Source organism: Quercus suber, unplaced genomic scaffold (assembly GCF_002906115.3).
Source record: "Quercus suber isolate HL8 unplaced genomic scaffold, Cork oak 2.0 scaffold_788, whole genome shotgun sequence".
Taxonomy (NCBI): domain Eukaryota; kingdom Viridiplantae; phylum Streptophyta; class Magnoliopsida; order Fagales; family Fagaceae; genus Quercus; species Quercus suber.
Window position 1 is genome coordinate 63,804 of NW_027070224.1, and position 17,935 is coordinate 81,738.

At 32.8% G+C, this 17,935-nt stretch overlaps 1 protein-coding gene and 1 non-coding gene across 2 annotated transcripts; both read left to right on the top strand.

Moving 5' to 3' along the window:
* Positions 1-1,323: 1,323 nt before the first annotated feature.
* Positions 1,324-2,459, top strand: LOC112033439 (uncharacterized). Its single transcript, XR_010626528.1, has 2 exons — positions 1,324-1,404; positions 2,134-2,459. It is a non-coding gene; the product is annotated as an uncharacterized LOC112033439 (transcript).
* A 4,358-nt stretch (positions 2,460-6,817) lies between these two features.
* LOC112033430 (large ribosomal subunit protein eL38z/eL38y) lies at positions 6,818-8,953 on the top strand. The gene is made up of 3 exons (XM_024066202.2): positions 6,818-6,927; positions 8,346-8,529; positions 8,677-8,953. Exons 1-3 carry the CDS (start codon positions 6,925-6,927, stop codon positions 8,697-8,699), a joined length of 210 nt encoding a protein of 69 aa, XP_023921970.1. The 5' UTR covers positions 6,818-6,924; the 3' UTR covers positions 8,700-8,953.
* The last annotated feature ends 8,982 nt before the right edge of the window (positions 8,954-17,935 follow it).

Consider the following 17,935-nt stretch of genomic DNA (forward strand, 5'->3'; position numbering starts at 1 on the left):
ATTCCACCCCATTGTCCATTGTTCCCTCAAAGCCAAAAGCTTGTTCTTAGACACCTGGTATTTCTCTAGTAAGCTTGTCTTTGTAGGACCTAGCCCTTCCATCTGAACCATCGGGTTGGCCATGAGAGCCCGCTAAGTGGTTCTCCTTGACTTTCTTGGTGCTTCATTGGAGTTCGTCATCCTCCTCTCTAGACCTCACAGATGTCTCTATACTATTATTTTTTTCAATGTATAGTATCAAATTTCCAAGTTCAAACCGCTTCCTTCAACTTTTATGTGAAGTTGTGAACTATCTAAGAGCCCGTTTATTAGCTCCTTTTTTATAACTGCCTATGTTTTAACTTTTGTTCCATACATAGCAACTAAATAAAAATAAAATAAATAGAGAGAAACTAAAAAAAAAGGTTGGCAACCAAAGAAATTTTATTTTTAATCAATTCTAAATCTAGCTTTTGGTTATGAAATTTTATACTTGAATTTATTTAATTTTTTTCAAAGTAATTTTGTATTTCTATTGTGAATTGTAACCTCCTAGAATTTATCTTAAAACTCATGTTTAAATTTTAATTAAGCTAGATAAAATCTTTTCTCTATTTTCTCTTTCAAAAATAACTAAAATTTTTAAAAATTATTATCGAATTTACAATAAAAAGACTTACCAATTGATATGTTTTTTTTTTTTTTTTTTAAAAATGAAAGAGGCATGATATGACAACTCTTGTGATAGGTATTACATCAATAATTTACCCCAGTCTACAACTACAAAATCTTTGTAATTGTATTTTGATTATGTNGGGGGGGGGGGGGGGGGGGGGGGGGGGGGGGGGGGGGGGGGGGGGGGGGGGGGGGGGGGGGGGGGGGGGGGGGGGGGGGGGGGGGGGGGGGGGGGGGGGGGGGGGGGGGGGGGGGGGGGGGGGGGGGGGGGGTAGGTGTGATAGGCAAGTCTCCCATTCCTATTTGGATCAAAGATTTTGGAATCCCTTGGGGACTAGTTGGAGTGAAATTAAGCCATTTCAATGCCAATGATCTCTAGCTCAAATGTCACCTCCTCCCCTTGTAAGAGCAATGGGAGAGTGAGGTTATGGGTTCAAGACCCACCAAGTAAGTGTGTAGTTTTTGACATTTTGTCTGCTGCATGCTGCTAAAAAAAATAACATATCTCTCCTTTTATAATGGGGAGGTCATCTCACTTGCTCATCATTTTTTTTTTATAAAGTTATGCTTATGCACTTACGCTCCATTCTAAATAAACTATATGCTTATGCACTTACGCTCCATTTATATAATTTCTAACTTGTGGGTGCATCTTTGGTACATATATGACAGAGCAAATCCTGTACAGGCTGGATCTCATGCTGAATTTTCCCAATGGCTATGTCATGTGCATAATGTTGTCAACAGAAGGTAATTGTTCAAATATTTAGTCAAATTCAAATTCCCTACTCCATTATTTATGACCAAATTGCTCATAGTTTTGACACTGGCTTGTCAGTGGGCCGCCTTGATTGATTGTATTCCTTTGCTGGGGATGTAGGTAGGTCTGAAACAATACCATAGATCATATATAGTTATGTTGGTAGTGGAAAAGTCCAGTTTGTATGTAGGAATTTGAATGAACCATTTGCATCTTCTGTAGTATATAACAGATATGTTCGTCAACTTGAATGTGTTTTCATAAAATTTGGGAGTCATCATAACGATGAAATAGAATCCATGGGAAATTGCTAGAAATGCCATCGTTTCAGATTCTCTTAGGGTGATTGTCCCCTTTGTAGTGCTATATATGTACATATTAACAACAAATAGGACCCCTTCTCATTTTACATACAACCAAACTAGTACATTGCTAGATGAACAATCATATATTCCAAGTTGCCTAGCATGCAACAGATCATGCTAGTTTCTGAGAAGACACATGTTAGTATCTGAAATATCACTGCAGAACTTGCTGACTGTATGAACATTTCACCGGCCCTTGTCATCTGAAATGTAGATGCAATTTGACATTAGAAGTCTTGGAAACCAGAAAATTTAATTACATTGAATACCTTCTTAATCTTGTTTATTTTGGCTCCCTAGTAGAAATGTTTCTTCTTAAACTTGTTAGAGCTAATATAAGGGTGATTACTACAGCCTTGGCAAACTGGTATTCCCATGTGAACGAGTTGATGCAAGGTGGGGTAAGCTGGAGTGTGAGCAGCGTGCATGTGATCTACTGGGCAGTACAACGGAATTTGGGGAAGAAAAACATTGAAGTGTGTTGGTATTAAAAGCATTAGAATACAACTTTTCTTTTTTAAGAACTTGCAAATAATATTATTTTTTTATTGTCAATGACACTATTCTAAATTAGCCAAACAGAATAAAAAAGATACTATCTAGATGCTTAATTTATTTGTAGTTATAGTATATTATGTTATTAAATGATTTAGTTCTCAGGGAAACAACACCAATTGATATTCTGGATCTTCATTCTTTGATGCACCAATTGGTTGAAGCATATAAATTATGAATCAACAACAACAAAGTATTAATCCCCAAACTTTTGTGGTCAATTATGGGTCTTCAATAGACTAATAAGATAGTTTTAACTGACCAATAGGGAAGCATGTAAATAAAGCTCAGATGCAAGGACATAGCAAAATCTCCTATGTCCATAGTTGTTAATATCGTACGATGCGCGATACATATCGTACAATACATATCGTATCGTGTGTAAAAAGTTTCGTATCGTATCGGCGTATTGTAAGTGTTCATGAATCGTACGATACAGTGTGCGTATCATAAAAATTGTATCATATATCGTATGATACATAGGCAAATGCTTTAAAATGAGATTTTTTGTTAAAATTTGTATTTTTATTCTTTTAACATAAAGTTATTAGTTTACTTAATTTAGCCTACTAAAATAATATATTCATAAGTTTTTATTCCTCTCTCTCCTACAATTGGACTACAGTACACATTTACCATTCACTTTAATATTTACAAATTTATTTTATATACTATGAATAAAACATTAATTGATAATATAAATTTTTATTTTTATCATTATTGTTATAAGTCCAATAAACTAGAATGCCAAAAAAGTTTTATAAAAAAATTAATAAAATAAAAAGAACAAGAAGAGATAGTAAATGTTAATGACGAATGATGATGAAGAAAATTTTAATGAAGAAATAAGTTTGCAAAATTATAAACATGATGATAAAATTGACTTAGATGAGGTTGATTAGACAATATGATGAAAATAAATTATTATTTTTGGGTCATTTGTGATATATTATCACTTTTGAATTTAAGTAATTTGAATATGTATGTTATACATATGATAGTTTGATTTATTTAGTTAGCTTATTAAATATTATTATATAAGTGATGAATAAATTAGTCATTAGTTGAATATATTCAAAATTTATAATGAATATACCCTTTATATATGTATATTTATAATTTTTTTGTAAATTTTATTAAGTGTTTGTGTATCTTACAATACACGATACGATACGATACGATATACGATATGGAAAAATTAAAAATCGATTCACGATACGATTCACGTTTTGACAACTATGTCTGTGTCTATGTCGGACACAGAATATGTCGTGGACACAATTGCATGTCTATAGCATGTGAAGAGGAAAAAGTATGTATATATGTATATATTATTTTGGACATGGCAGAGACACAGTTGTGACACGATCTCTCTGTCTCTCTCTTTCTCGATTGTCCAACAACTTAGATGTTTTCATTAGTGTTTAGATCAACCTCTAGTGACTCCGTTGGCACTGTTTCGTGGATTGGTGCTTTTAGCTTGATATTCCGTTTACCACTAATGCCTCTAGTGGTGTTGGAACATACAAACACACCATCCCTCACATTTTATCATCTGTTACTATTTGAATTTGAAAAGTAAGAAGCCTATACAATGGATTTACTGTTATGAAAGGGGACATGAAATAAGTAGATTTGGTAGTTCATACTTCCTAGCAATATGAATGAATAAGAGAAAAATAGAGATGTAATTTGAAAAGATGATATGAAAGATAAACTGATAAAGAGTAGATAAGAAATTTGAACAATTGAGAGTTTAGGAGTAACTATAATTAGATTGTTGAGAGTAGCAACATGTACTAAATTTAAGAGATGTTGAAACATTAATTTAGTAGTGGGAGTCATAATTTTTGGCAGATTTCAGTCGCTCCTTTAACTTACGTAACTTCATTTTTATTAAATTGATAATGTGGTGGTTTGGCGCAAGACAACCCAAAACAATGCAAAGGGAAAATAAATGATAAACCTATGAGTTAGCATCAAGTGAAAGAAACCAGTAGGAGTTAGTAGGGTTGGCTGTACTCGATATCAAACCATAAGACCAAAATAATTTTTTTTTTTTTCCTTTCAATCCCAAATCTATTTTACAAAACTGAAAGCATCCTTAAATAGAGAATAACAAAGTACGTAAGAAAAACTTAATTATTTAATAGTCGGGCTTGGCAAGTCTTTGGGCCCAATTATTAGCAGGCTCCATCCATAAAGCCACAAGCTTAGCCATCTTCTTTTTTGTGCCTATAGTCATAAATATGTATTACCCGAAGCCTACGTCTTGTGTCCGCAGTACTTGGATACAGAATTAAAAAACTTGACTAAAGACAAGGCTTGAAATCAAATCCAAAATTACAAGGTCAATAGTAACTAAAAGCAATTAAATTTCAGAGCAAAACCCTAAAATACATGGAAGCATATTTGGATCCTTGAAAACGATGTTATAAGGGAGGTCATTTAGGAAGACTTCAATTTTTCAACACAAATCAATCCAGTATAAGATAATATCATTGTCATATGTTAAAGATTTTAGATGAATTGACCTTCTAGTATTTTAGCCTCCTTCCTATTGCCCATAATTATGATTTTGAATCTTGAATCTTAACAAATGGGCAAAGGACTTGATCTCTACCTTGATCATATGAGTTTGTGATCGAAATTTGAGACACAACTAAGAAAACCATGATCTTTAGAAGGTATTTCTTTCTATGATGACAATTTTTGGCCTTACTATTTGTCTTTTCCACAAATCAACATATTTTTTTATGGATAAAATTTAGATACAGTATTTTAATTACAATATATTTAGGTTCTCAAATTGAATTTAAATACTTAATTGTTTTGAATTTATTTATTTTTGTGGAAAAAATAAAACTATTTATGTTTTAATAGTCAATGCAACCATGTGTTTGAATTTAATTAGGAAATCTAATGTTTTGTATATAAGGCAATGTACTTAAATTTTACTTTTAAAAAAAAAATCTACGTGTTACATAGAAATGTAACAAATTATCTAAGGATAAAAGTTAACCCTCATATTCTATCCTTTATTATCCAATGAAACAAACAAAATTTTTAATTTTCTATCTTTACTTTTTAAATAAGCCTTTTGATTTATTTATTTATTTTTAAATCTGTTTTTAGTAAGTTTTTCTTATAAATAAAAAAAATTTTAAAACTTTGGTCACCCTCTTTTATATTAGTTAGTATAAATGAGATTGTAGTAGAATAGAGTATAGTATAAACTAGAGTCTAGACAATGTGAGGTAGTTATTTCCTCCTATTAAATTCTTTTAGGGTAAAATATAGTAACACCTCTAAGGTTCAGGCTAATACAAACAAAATTTAAGTCTTTTCAAAATTGACCAACTTGGTCCCTAAATTGTCACTTATTTTCTCCTCTTTCTCACAATGATTAGGGAACAAGTTAGTCAGTTTTGAAAAACTTTGGATCTAGCTGGCAGGATCCAAAACCTCAAGGGTATGAACTTTATTTTACCCATCCTTTTATTGGGAGTTAAGATTGAGATTTAAGTGTTTGTTTGTGAATAGTTTATCTAAATTTTTACTGAAAGTATTACAGATAAAAGGTAAAAGTTAAATAAAATAAGTAGGAAACTTACATAGAATTTGCAAATAGAAGGAAAAATAAGTAAAAGTTAAAATTTAAATTTATAAAAAGTGGCAAGTTACAACTTACCCCACTTGTGATTTGACAAAAATTTAAGTTGTCTATCTGTGGTTTGAAATTTGACACTTAACCCACCTGAGGTTTAATTGAAATTTAAGTTGTTTACCTGTGATTTGAAATTCCATGATACATGTGTTTTGCTGGGTTATTATTAAATCTTATTTAATCTTGTATTTTTATGTTTTTTGTGTTTTTGGAGGAGAGAGATATAAAAGTAGAGCAAAATTACATATTTAGCCATATTTTTAACATAAATGGGTTATGAAACTTTAATTAAGCTAACCTGAGGTGGGTAAAGTGTCAAATTTCAAAGCACAGGTAGGCAACAGTGGGTAAATTGTAATTTGCCTAAAAAAGTAACTCACATGGGACCTGTAAATAATAGGAAAAATAAACAATAAACTATTATCCAATCCCAAATAGCTGCTTAGTTTTATCTTTTTTTAGCAAGACGTATATCTATTTCAATTCCTAACTAACTGTTTATTTTTACTTTTAGAGCTGAAGAAACGATCTTTGAATTGTCTAAACTTAAAAAAAAGAAAAAAAAAAAAGTGTTCATGATGTTTGATGAGTTTCATAGACCCATTAATGGTTATATTTTGTGATACCAATCTATGTAGTTCGAAGAACACCATCTTCACTTTCTTCGTTTATCGGGTTTTTAATTAGTTTTTCGTATAAAAGTTTTTAACAAACGGACCCTAATACGGACACATGTATCAAATTGAGCTCAGCCCACGAAAAGCCACCCCAACCCAAGCAAAAAAAAAAAAAAAAACAGATAGCCCAGCTTATATATACCTATCGTTGTGTCTTTATTTGCCTCCCTCAACCTCAACATCTCCATCTCCATCTCCGAACTAGGGTTTTCAATTTCGGCGTCCCTAGTCCAACTTCACAGCAACATGGTATCTTTCTACTCTATCTTCTCTTCTTTTTGTCAATTATAATAATAACATGTGCTGTAAGATGTTTCAGTTATCATATTGTTTTTGGTTTGATATGTTCATTTTATTTATTTATTTATTTTTTGTGATTTTTTATTTGAAGTGTGGAAAATGAAAGCATGGGTATTGGTTGGGATTAGTAGTTATTGTTTTGGGTTTATTTTATTGGAAGCTTTCTTATGCTGATTTTGTGTGTGGGATTCAGACCCATTAATTTCTTTCAGTTAAAATAAAAAATTAGATTAAGTTTTAAATACCATAGCTAGGATTGATATAGATCAGAGGTCAAATTTTCAAAATTCATAAATTGAACTACAAAAATGGTGATTGATTTAGACGCTCCAAAAATATCTTTATGAAAAAAAAAAGAAAAAAGAAAAGAAAAGAAAAGAAAGTCTAGATATAAGCAAGATAAACTTAACAAATTAGCCGGTTTAATTCTTCATTAGGTAGATGGTAACATATTCTCTTGGGATAATCTGAATACCTTGACTCTGTCTGGAGATTACAATAAATAGTGGGAGTAGTGGATTAGGTAGAGGATTGCTGTTACATTTTCGATGGGGCTCTTCTTTTGTGTGCTGTGGTTACAGGCACAAGGCAAAGAGGGAAGTGGCACATGCTTGTGTTGTGCTCTTGTGTTGCCTCGCACTTTCATGTCATCATCCTTCAACTAATCAATTCTATTTGCCTGTATTGTTTTGTTGGATAGATGTAGATGGGTGCTTGGTAACGTAAAAAGAAACTTGATGAGTGATGCAGAGAGGTTTTTCTTTCTTATATATAACTTCCCTTCGCAAAAATGTATAATAGAGTCTGCAGATGCAGGGATATCTGAAGTTAAGTTCAAGTGCTATCTACTACATCTTTCTAGATATATCTGCTGGATAGCATTAGTTTTTTTTCCTATTCTGAGGTTTAGACATAGTGGAGCGTTCTAATAGGTTGAAATTGTGGTCTTTCATTTAGAAGACATCACCTATCTCTTAATGCTTTGAATTTTATTCTACAATTCAAATCTTCCTTATTTCGGTTGGATTCTAAATTTTGCATTGGGATCAATGTCCGATTGTTGAAATTGTTACACTCTTATCAAAATTTCCTTCTTAAAGGCTTAGGATGTTCTCTACTCATAACCACAGAAGTCATAATTTAAGTGTCAAATTATCTTGAAGTTGAAAGAGAACTTTGATTTTAAAATTTAAATTATATCTTGATCATGGCGATATTTACTAATACATCTTGCTCTAATGAATTCTTGAGAGGCATACTTATAAAAAAAATGAATGCTTGAGAGGCGTAAGATATTGTACCATATCTATTTGATTGCCTTGTCAATTATTTCGCTAATTGTTTCTGTTATCTGTTCCAATACACAGCCTAAGCAAATCCATGAGATTAAAGATTTCCTTCTCACTGCAAGAAGGAAAGATGCACGTTCTGTGAAAATCAAGAAGGGCAAGGATGTTGTCAAGTTCAAGGTCCGTTGCTCCAAGTACCTGTACACACTTTGCGTGTTTGACGCGGAGAAGGCTGAAAAGTTGAAGCAATCTCTCCCTCCCGGTCAGTATGAAAAAATTACTTTTTATTAATGGGCATGATGGGTGCATTTGGTGTCTTATTTTGGTTTCTTACTTTTCATCTTTGGGTACTGAAAGACCTTTTTTCTATTGACAATTAGCTGACTTTTCCAGGCTTTCTTGTTTGCAGGTTTGAGCGTGCAAGACCTGTGAAAATGGGACCTGGACCAAGCATGTCAAATGGTTACTAGAGAGAATGAGATTTTGCTTTATTTTGTGCTTTTTCTCAGTAGTTGAAGTACTTTATTTCTAATGGGTTTGGGCCTGGTCATCCACTAAGTTCCAGGAGGATATGACCCCTCAAAAGCATTTGAAAATCTGAACTCAGGAATTTTGCATTATCACAGTTTCCTTTGGACTTCTGTTTGTTTTTTCAGTCTGTTCAATTTATGGATGGTTTAGCTGTATTCTTTATCTTTACCTTTTCGGTTTGAAATTAGTTTGGGGCTAAGCGATATCTTCAATTTTTTGCAAATAGAATTATGCTCCTGGGTTAGACTAGTCTGTTAAGAGGCTAGACTTGCAGCAGCAGGGTGGAATATTATAGTGGCTAGGTTGTTAAGCATGTTGCATATTCTCTTGCATTTAAGCTTACCTGATCCTTGCATATTGGATTATATTATTTGTAACCAAGGTTAAAATCGGAATTCTAGGTAAGATCGTCGGAGGTAGGTGGAGGTGGAATCATAAATCATAGAATTAGATCGTACATTGTAAGATCATACATATTTTTAGATTTAAAGCAAAAAATACGTTGATAATGACTTTCAATGTTGAATAATCAAGTAAATTGTGAATTTATCCATTAAAAAAAAAAGATTTGCATTCAGATGTCGTACATTGCTACGTCTATATTAACGAAATAAATATATTTAAGTTTTGACTTAATATATCTAAAAAGTTAAATAAATGTTTAATTAGCAATCAAATATCAAAATATTTATCAACATATGGAAATATTTTCAAAGTTTCAAGTTTAAAATATAAAATAAGTTATCAAATGAAAAAACAGTAGGTTAATCTCACATTGAAAAATGAGTGTGAGTTTAAGAGATTTAAAGTCTGTGTTATATATTTAAGAGTTATGTCTTTTTGGATATGTACCATTGTAAGTTTTTAAAAAAAAATAATAATTTTCCCTCTCTTCGTTTGTGTGTATTAAAAATATTTAGTATTCTCAAAAGAAAAAATAGTGAGTTAATCTTACATTGAAAAATGAGTGTGAGTTTAAGAGGTTTAAAATCTGTGTTGCGTATCAAAGAGTTAGGTTATTTTGAATATGCACTACTATAAGTTTCGTTAAAAAAATATTCTCCTCTATTCCCGTGTGTATGTGTTAAAAATACTTAGTAATTCTCAACAAAAAAAAGAAAAGAAACAAAGACGGTATGTGTTAAAAATACTTAGTAATTCTCAACCAAAAAAAAAAAAAAAAAAACTAAGTAAAATATAAAATCCAAAAACAAGATGCATATTAAGGTGAAATGAACATTTAATTATTCTTATTCAAGAGTTCTTATAGTCACTATCCTAATTATCATCATCCATTTCATTATCTATGTAGACATTGTATATTTGTATACTAAAACTGCAAAATGTATCAAAATAAAATATCACACTTAACTATTCAAGTTATATCGCTTAGCAACAATTATAAAACAATACAAATACAAGCATAATAGTAAAAGGACAAAATTTAAGTACAATATCTTAGGTTTTGTTCCTTAGGTTTTCTTCTTGAGATTCAGCCATATGGTTACTTAACTAAAAAATATACTTTTATTCCATGAGAAAAATTCACACGGTAGAATCTTAAGAAGGGAACCTAAAAAAAACACATTAATATTGTATCTAAATCTTGCTCCTAATAAAATTATATATAAGAAAAACATTTTAGTAATATTAAAACACAAATTAGTGTATTAATCACACAAATTTAACAATATTATAGCTTAAAAGGTAGTAAAGCCATATAAATTCTTCATTTGGAAATAATAAAACATTCCTTAATTTTGATTACAAGTGAACTAGAAACTAGAAAACATTTGCTTAGGTTAACATAATTATATAAAAATAAATAAAAGTCATACCATCACAACATAGAAAAATGAAAACCCTTAAATCTTCATCAAAACCAAAAAATTATCACATAAAAAAATAAAAAATAAAAAAAATAAAAATTGATGTTTTGGTAGAATCGGTAGGATCCCATATAATCTTACAATCCTAAACGATCTTACATACGATCCTACCATTTTTACAATCCTAATATGATCCTAAACGTTTTGGTGAGGTGGGATCGTAAAATTGTGCGATCTTATGATCCAGATCGCGATTTTGACAACCATGTTTATAATTATTGCTGTGTCTATTCATTTGTCATAGAGTACCACATCCTGCCATGTAAGATAACAGTGTTTCATCATTCATCTTAAAACTAAAAATTAAGTGTGTTGATATTAAAAGCACTAGAATACAACTTTTCTTTTTTAAGAACTTACAATTAATATTTTTTTTATATTGTTAATGACACTATTCTAAATTAGCCCCAAAAAATAAAAAAGATACTATCTAGATGTTTAATTTATTTGTAGTAATAGAATTATGTTTCTAAATGATTTAGTTCTCAGGGAAGCAACACCAATTGATATTCTGGATCTTCATTCTTTGATGCACCAATTGGTTGAAGCATGTACAGTATGTATCAACAACAACAAAGTATTAATCCCCCCAAACTTTTGGAGTCAGTTATGGGTCTTCAATGGACTAATAAGATGGTTTTAATTGACTAATTAGGAAGCATGTAAAGCATGTAAATAAAGCTCAGAAGCAAGGACATGGCAAAATCTCTTGTGTCTATGTCAAACACAGAGTATGTCATAGACACAATTGCATGTCGATAGCATGTGAAGAGGAAAAAGTATAAGTATATATCTATACTATTTATAACAGGATTTCCCTCTTTGAATTGGACTTTTTTGTAGTTCAGAAATACCCTTGCATCCAATGTTTAATGAATGAAAATAATTGAGGATAAAGCAATAAAAATACACCTATTGACACCCCCTAAAAAAATGTCTGACTATTGCACTCTCCCATCAGTTTACAAATTGAAATTTAAATGTTTAGTCTTCCACTCTTTTACAATTTCAAATTTCCTCTTATCATCAGGAAGTTACAATGTTGTTCAATATCTATCCTCAAGTCTCCTGCAAATTCCAAAAAACACACACAAGTAGTGAGAAGAATGAGTTGAGGCAACAACGCAAATAGAATTTGAAGGTATTTAATAAAATATTTATTTTTAGTAATGTCATTATCTAATGAGATGATTAACAATACAAACACTCATAGTATGGATTTTAATATTCTGTCTTTATCAAAATTTGTTCATATTACTTTTCAAAGATCCATTGTTTTTTTTAGTACTTCACTGGCCCCCTTTTTTTTTTTTTTGGTACTTCGACGTATTTGCTTAGATAAAGTTTTAGTTTAATTGTTTTCAGAATTATTTTTCCCTTTATTATGATTTTTTAAGTTGGTATTTTATTTATTTCACTGTTCCATTCTTTTGCTTGAGGCATTTTAATTTTTTTTTCCTCTTATATATTTCATTTGAATGTTGTTGATCAGATTTTAAAAGAAGGCACAAGAACTTTACCCTCACAGTCCATCAACGATTATACTGTTTAGTTTTTTAGCACTATGGAAATTAATTTCTTAATTATACTACTGCTACTTTGATTAGATTTTTCACTCAAGCTAATTTCAAATTCTTAATTCAATGATTGCATAATTACTAACCTTTGAACATCAGTAAAAATAAGATAATCAACGATTATACTTCATTTTCATTTTTTTTTTCTCTCATGTATTTCATTTGAATGGGGAAAATGGGCAAATGCCTGTTTTGAGCAAAAAAAGCAGCATTTGGCCCTCATTCCCAAACTAATTAGGGAAATGTCCCTCTTTTATAACTCGATAATGAGAAGGGTGAATTATGTGAAGAACTTGATCATACAATAGTCGAGTTACATTCAGCTTTGTGCCACACTGGACAACCAGCGTGGCATTTCCTTTTTGTAATCCCTAAATAACTCGATTATACGAAAACCGAGTTATATAACCGACTATGCAGGTATCGAGTTATTCTCTTTTTAAAGCTGTTTTCACACTGTCTTGGTGTCAGGTGTACGGGTTTATGTCTTTTAACATAACTCGATTAATTTAATGTCGAGTTATAAAGCATACTCGAACTCCGTAATATCGAGTTATTCTCGTATATTACCTACACATCTCCTCCCACTCGGAATGTCTTCTTTCCGTCTGAATTGAATTCCACTTTGCTCCACAGTTGCTTCCGGACTCAACTAAAATTTGTGTCAGGTAAAAAACTCACACCATTATTTTATGGCAATGGCATTTTCATTTGATATTGTACTGAATTTTGTTTTTTTTTTTTTTGTTGAATGAGTGTGAAGTAAGTACATTGGTGTGATTTTGGTTGTTTGTTGTAGTAAATGTTGGTCACAAGAGAATGAAATCTTTATTATAGCAATATTTTGTATTGCACATAATCATCATTGGTCATAATCATATAGAGGCATGTACACAATCATCATTGGTTAAACATTAACAACAACATTTTGTATTGCACACAACGTGTAGGCATTAACAACAACGTCTAATGTATATGGTCAAATGTTAATGTTAGTGTTAGTATTTCATTTTTAGCATGTAATAGTACACAAATTTATGAATGTCTTTGTCATGTACCATTTTATGTAGCATTACATTACTTACCAACAGTTGATGCATACTGTTAACTTGATCACTTGTTGTTATTGTATTCAGCGTCAATGTCTGGTTTTGGCAACCCACAACTCTATAGGCCTCACGATGTGTTCATTGCTATGAGTCGTTGCTGGGTATTGCAAGATGAGTTTAGCTATCCAATCAATCCAAATCTATAAAATAGTGCTTACGTTCACAATACCATGAGACAAGAGTGGGCTTGGTTATTTCATGAACAATAAATGTTTTATGATGAGTTGGTTGGTTTTAAGTTACCAGTGCCTCGGCGACTCACATCGCAAATGCCTAGAGAGACGATCGATGAACTTCGTAAAGCATTGAACCACATAAGAGAAGAAAATAATCGAATGAAGATATGTCTTAATCAATATTGTACCCAAGTCGAGATTTAAGAGTCAGTGGAGGAGGGTGGTACGAGCACGCACAATTCATGCAATCACTTCTTGCTGATCCTATGTATCAGTCAGATGTGGAGATGTCAGATGAAGAGTAATCATGTCGAGGTGTAATTAGACTTTGTTGGAGAATTATTTTGGTTAACTATGTTTTAAATGTATGTGTGCTGTTGTCGTATTTGTACTATGTAAACCTTATTATTGATTGTGAAGAGCATGTACGTTATTCGTAATCTAGATTATTCCCACATAATACATAGAAGTTAAATATCCCCACACATGATGTTTTTCAATAAGCACCAATAACATAACACAGAAAACTGAAAATAACTTACACATGTCACCAATATGCATGCATTGCATATTGAACAGTAACGATACTAACATTATTAACTTAACCATAGACACAACACACATACCATACAGGCATTCACTCTGACAGGTAGTCCTCGTACTTGAGGACATTGTTACGTTCCGCCGGAGTGAGTTGCCTGTTCGTTGCGATGGCCAGCTCTTCTGCTAGTTGTAGCATGTGATACCTGGACCTACGAAGTATCATCATATTGTTCTCTTTCTTTTTTATTTTATTTTATTTTATTTTATTTTATTGCATGCTCATATTGGTGCATGTTTCTCCATGGAAATGTGAGCGAGGTACGGTCGAGAAGAGGCGCTCCAAGTTGCACGAGATCATCGTGCAAAGCGTTGGACTCGTTCACGCGAAAGTCCCACTCCTACCGCAGTCCGGCATAGTATTCCCTCTCGTCGAAATCTCTCTCCCACCTATAGTTATCTAGAAAATGAGGTAGCATCCAATTGCACATTGACATTAGAAAATGTGACTTCTGATCGGTATGTGTAGAAGTTTTGCAAGGGTAGATGTAAATGGAACTTCGGTATGTGTAGATGTTTTGCAAGGGTAGATGTAAATGGGACTTTATATAGGAGTTTTGCAAGGGCAAGTATTCACGTGGATGTGACTATATGTAAGGGTAAGTATTCACATGAATAAAGATGATATGACTCGATAGTATATTGTTCAGTGAGGTATTGAGGAGCACATGCAAAACTGCGAATATGACTTAGCTATACAGTGGCACCTGTTGGTGCTTGTGGTTAACTGAGGTAGCTATTTGATATGGCTATAGCTTGTGCTACAGCAGTGGGCTGGTGATGTGTACTGCAAAGGAGGTTGTGTATTTATTCACGTGAAGACTATTCAGCATTCATGTGCTTCATCTGACATGACTTGACGAGACAGTGCTGAGCTGTGTTAAATGTATTATAAACTTTTCAGGGATGCTCTGCATCCTTGAAAGTGGTGCATTGCAAAAAGATGCATATCTATGTATTGACGTGTGTGTAGGTGATATGACTAGACAGGGTTCAACAGTGCGAAACTATTGAGCAGCACATGCAGCACTGCGAACATCAGTGTAGCAATGGTAGACAGATCACTCCCAAAATTGATGCATAAAATTTTCAAGGATGCTCTGTGTATTCACGTGAGTGTGGATGGGTACTTGTGGTCAGGGTTCAACAGTGCTGAGCTATGCACTGTAGCTACACTCATTGCTCCCTATGGTGGTGTTTGGCAAGTGGGATTGAAGAAAGCTGATAACAACATTTTGTCTAACAACTTGGTTGGTAGGATTTCGTTGAATACCATCCTATCTGTTATGGTTATTTTTTAGTCTTCAAATATGAAGGAAATTCAAGCTTCCATGTTCTTATATTTGATAAGATTACCACTTGGATTCAATTTCCACCTAGCAAGAACTGTAAATCGAAAGATCAGCAAGTATAAATAATAGACTTAGATGAAGATGATACAAACATATCTTTCTCAGATAATTTGCCCATAAAAGATGAAGTCAAAGAAAAGTTTGTTACGAAAATATTTTCTAGCATGTCCAGAGGAAAAGAGAGAGCAATCCAAGCAGCCAAAAAGTTCAAGCCTAATAATCTTTCTTTCATGGGTATCTCGCAGCCGCATAATATGGTAGTGAGTCTTTATACATAATGTGATCATGATGTTCTCTTAAATATGGCCTTGAAACATATATGCTTTAATGCTTAGTTGTTTCTCCTTCTTGTGCAGTATGTACCTATTGAATTTTCTACCAAGTATATTATTGGGAAACAATTTGTCACACTTCAATGTCTTGTGCTATTACCCTATTATCCCACATCAAAACTTATTTAGCAATGAGATTCGGGAAGGGATGGGTTGCATTTTCGAAAGATAATAATTTAGAACAAGGAGATCAAGAGGAAGCCTATTGTGCTTAGTGTCTCAATATTCCACGTGGTTGACCATCAGAGTTCATTCTAGGATAACCTGTTTAAATTTTAAACTAGTGATGTTTATGCTTATATTTAATGGTATGGTTTATATCTGATGGATGTGGTTTTAAGACTTTTCCCTGATCAGTTTGATATGTCTTATTGAAGACTATTCAACATTCCTGTGCTTCATCTGATATGACTTGACTAGACAGTGCCGAGCTGTGTTAAACGTATCATAAACTTTTCAGGGATGCTTTGCATCATTGAAAACGGTGCATTGCAAAAGGATGCATATTTATGTATTGATGTGCGTGTAGGTGATATGACTAGATAGGGTTCAATAGTGCGAAGTTATTGAGCAGCACATGCAGCACAGCGAACATCAGTGTAGCAATGGTGGACAGCTCATTCCCAAAATTATAATGAACCAATTTAGGGATGCTCTGCCTCCTCGAAAATGGTGCATTGAAAAGGGTTGCACGTCTGTGTATTCACGTGAGTGGGGATGGGTACTTGTGGTTAGGGTTCAACAGTGCCAAGCTGTTAAGCATCAAATGCAGAACTACAAACATCAGTGTAGCAATGATGGATAGCTCACCCCCAAAATTTTGCTTACACTTTTGAGGGATCCTTTGCATCATTGAAAACAGTGCATTGCAAAAGCTTACATATCTGTGTTTTCACATGAGCATGGATGATATGACTGAATAGGGTTCAACAGTAATGAGCTGTTGAGTAGCACATGCAGAACTGTGAACATGACTTGGCTGAACAGTGCCAAGCTATGTTAGCCTTCTCCAACCTCACTTGCCAAATACTACTATTACGAGCAGTGAGTGTAGCAACACTGGAGAGTTTTATCCCCATATTCCCCCACAAACTCTATTAGACAATCTTTGCGGGTACAAGATGTAGTTACATTTTCTCAACATCAATGTAAAATTACATGAGTGCAACTATGCTTCCAAGGTTTACATCAATGGCTTCCGATCATCACAATTGCAACATTAGGGAGCTTTGGAGCAATACTACAACAAACCAATAACTTGAATTAAACATTTTAGAGGCTGAGCAGGGTTTTAAGCATTTGGCCTATTTCTAAGTAAGCCAAATATCATCGTAATGATGACCTTGTGTAAGCCATATGGATTTTTAGTGAGTGAGTGGTTAGTCGGGGATGGATGAGTCTGTATGTAATGTATCTATATAATGTAGTACACTAGCAGAAATAAGATACAAGGATACGTGTATATGATACAGCAACTTAATCAACTCATATAAATGAATTATTCATATTATTGAATCATATGTGTGATTAGTCTGTGTGGTTTGGATGAGTCTGTATGTATTGAATCTATTAAATTTTCCTACAAGTAATGTGCAATAAATCTAATTTGGGTGATGAGTGTTATGTGTGTAACATTTCAAGTTACACAGGTAGAACATTGGAAACATCAACATATCTAACCGGAGGCATTTCACTTCCTAAGGTTTTTCGTACATTACAAAGTAGAGGACATTGTCCAACCAAAGCATAACAATCATATGTAGCAACAATGAATAGCCAGGAAAACAAGAGAAACAAATTTGTTTTTACTTAGCCAAAACTAATGAACAGTTAATCTATAGAGTTGCAAAAGTTGAACATACATAATCATCATTTGTCAAACATTAACAACAATATTTTGTACTGCATAGAATATGTAGACATTAACTGTGTCTAATGTTCGTAGGTAGAAATTTTTGGAAATCATCATTGCTTAAATCTGAGAAGTTTGAAATATCTCTTTTATCATCTAATGTAGTAATTTCATTAATAGAATTGATGGCTCATTCTTGTGCCTTCCCCTTTAGATGCTTCCTAGCTTTTTGGATTGCATGAAAACAGTT

What these genes read in the sequence shown, in the direction of transcription:
- LOC112033430 (XM_024066202.2), top strand. An exon ending in GAAGCAATCTCTCCCTCCCG is followed by an intron (nt 8,530 to 8,676) that starts GTCAGTATGAAA and finishes TCTTGTTTGCAG; the next exon opens with GTTTGAGCGTGCAAGACCTG.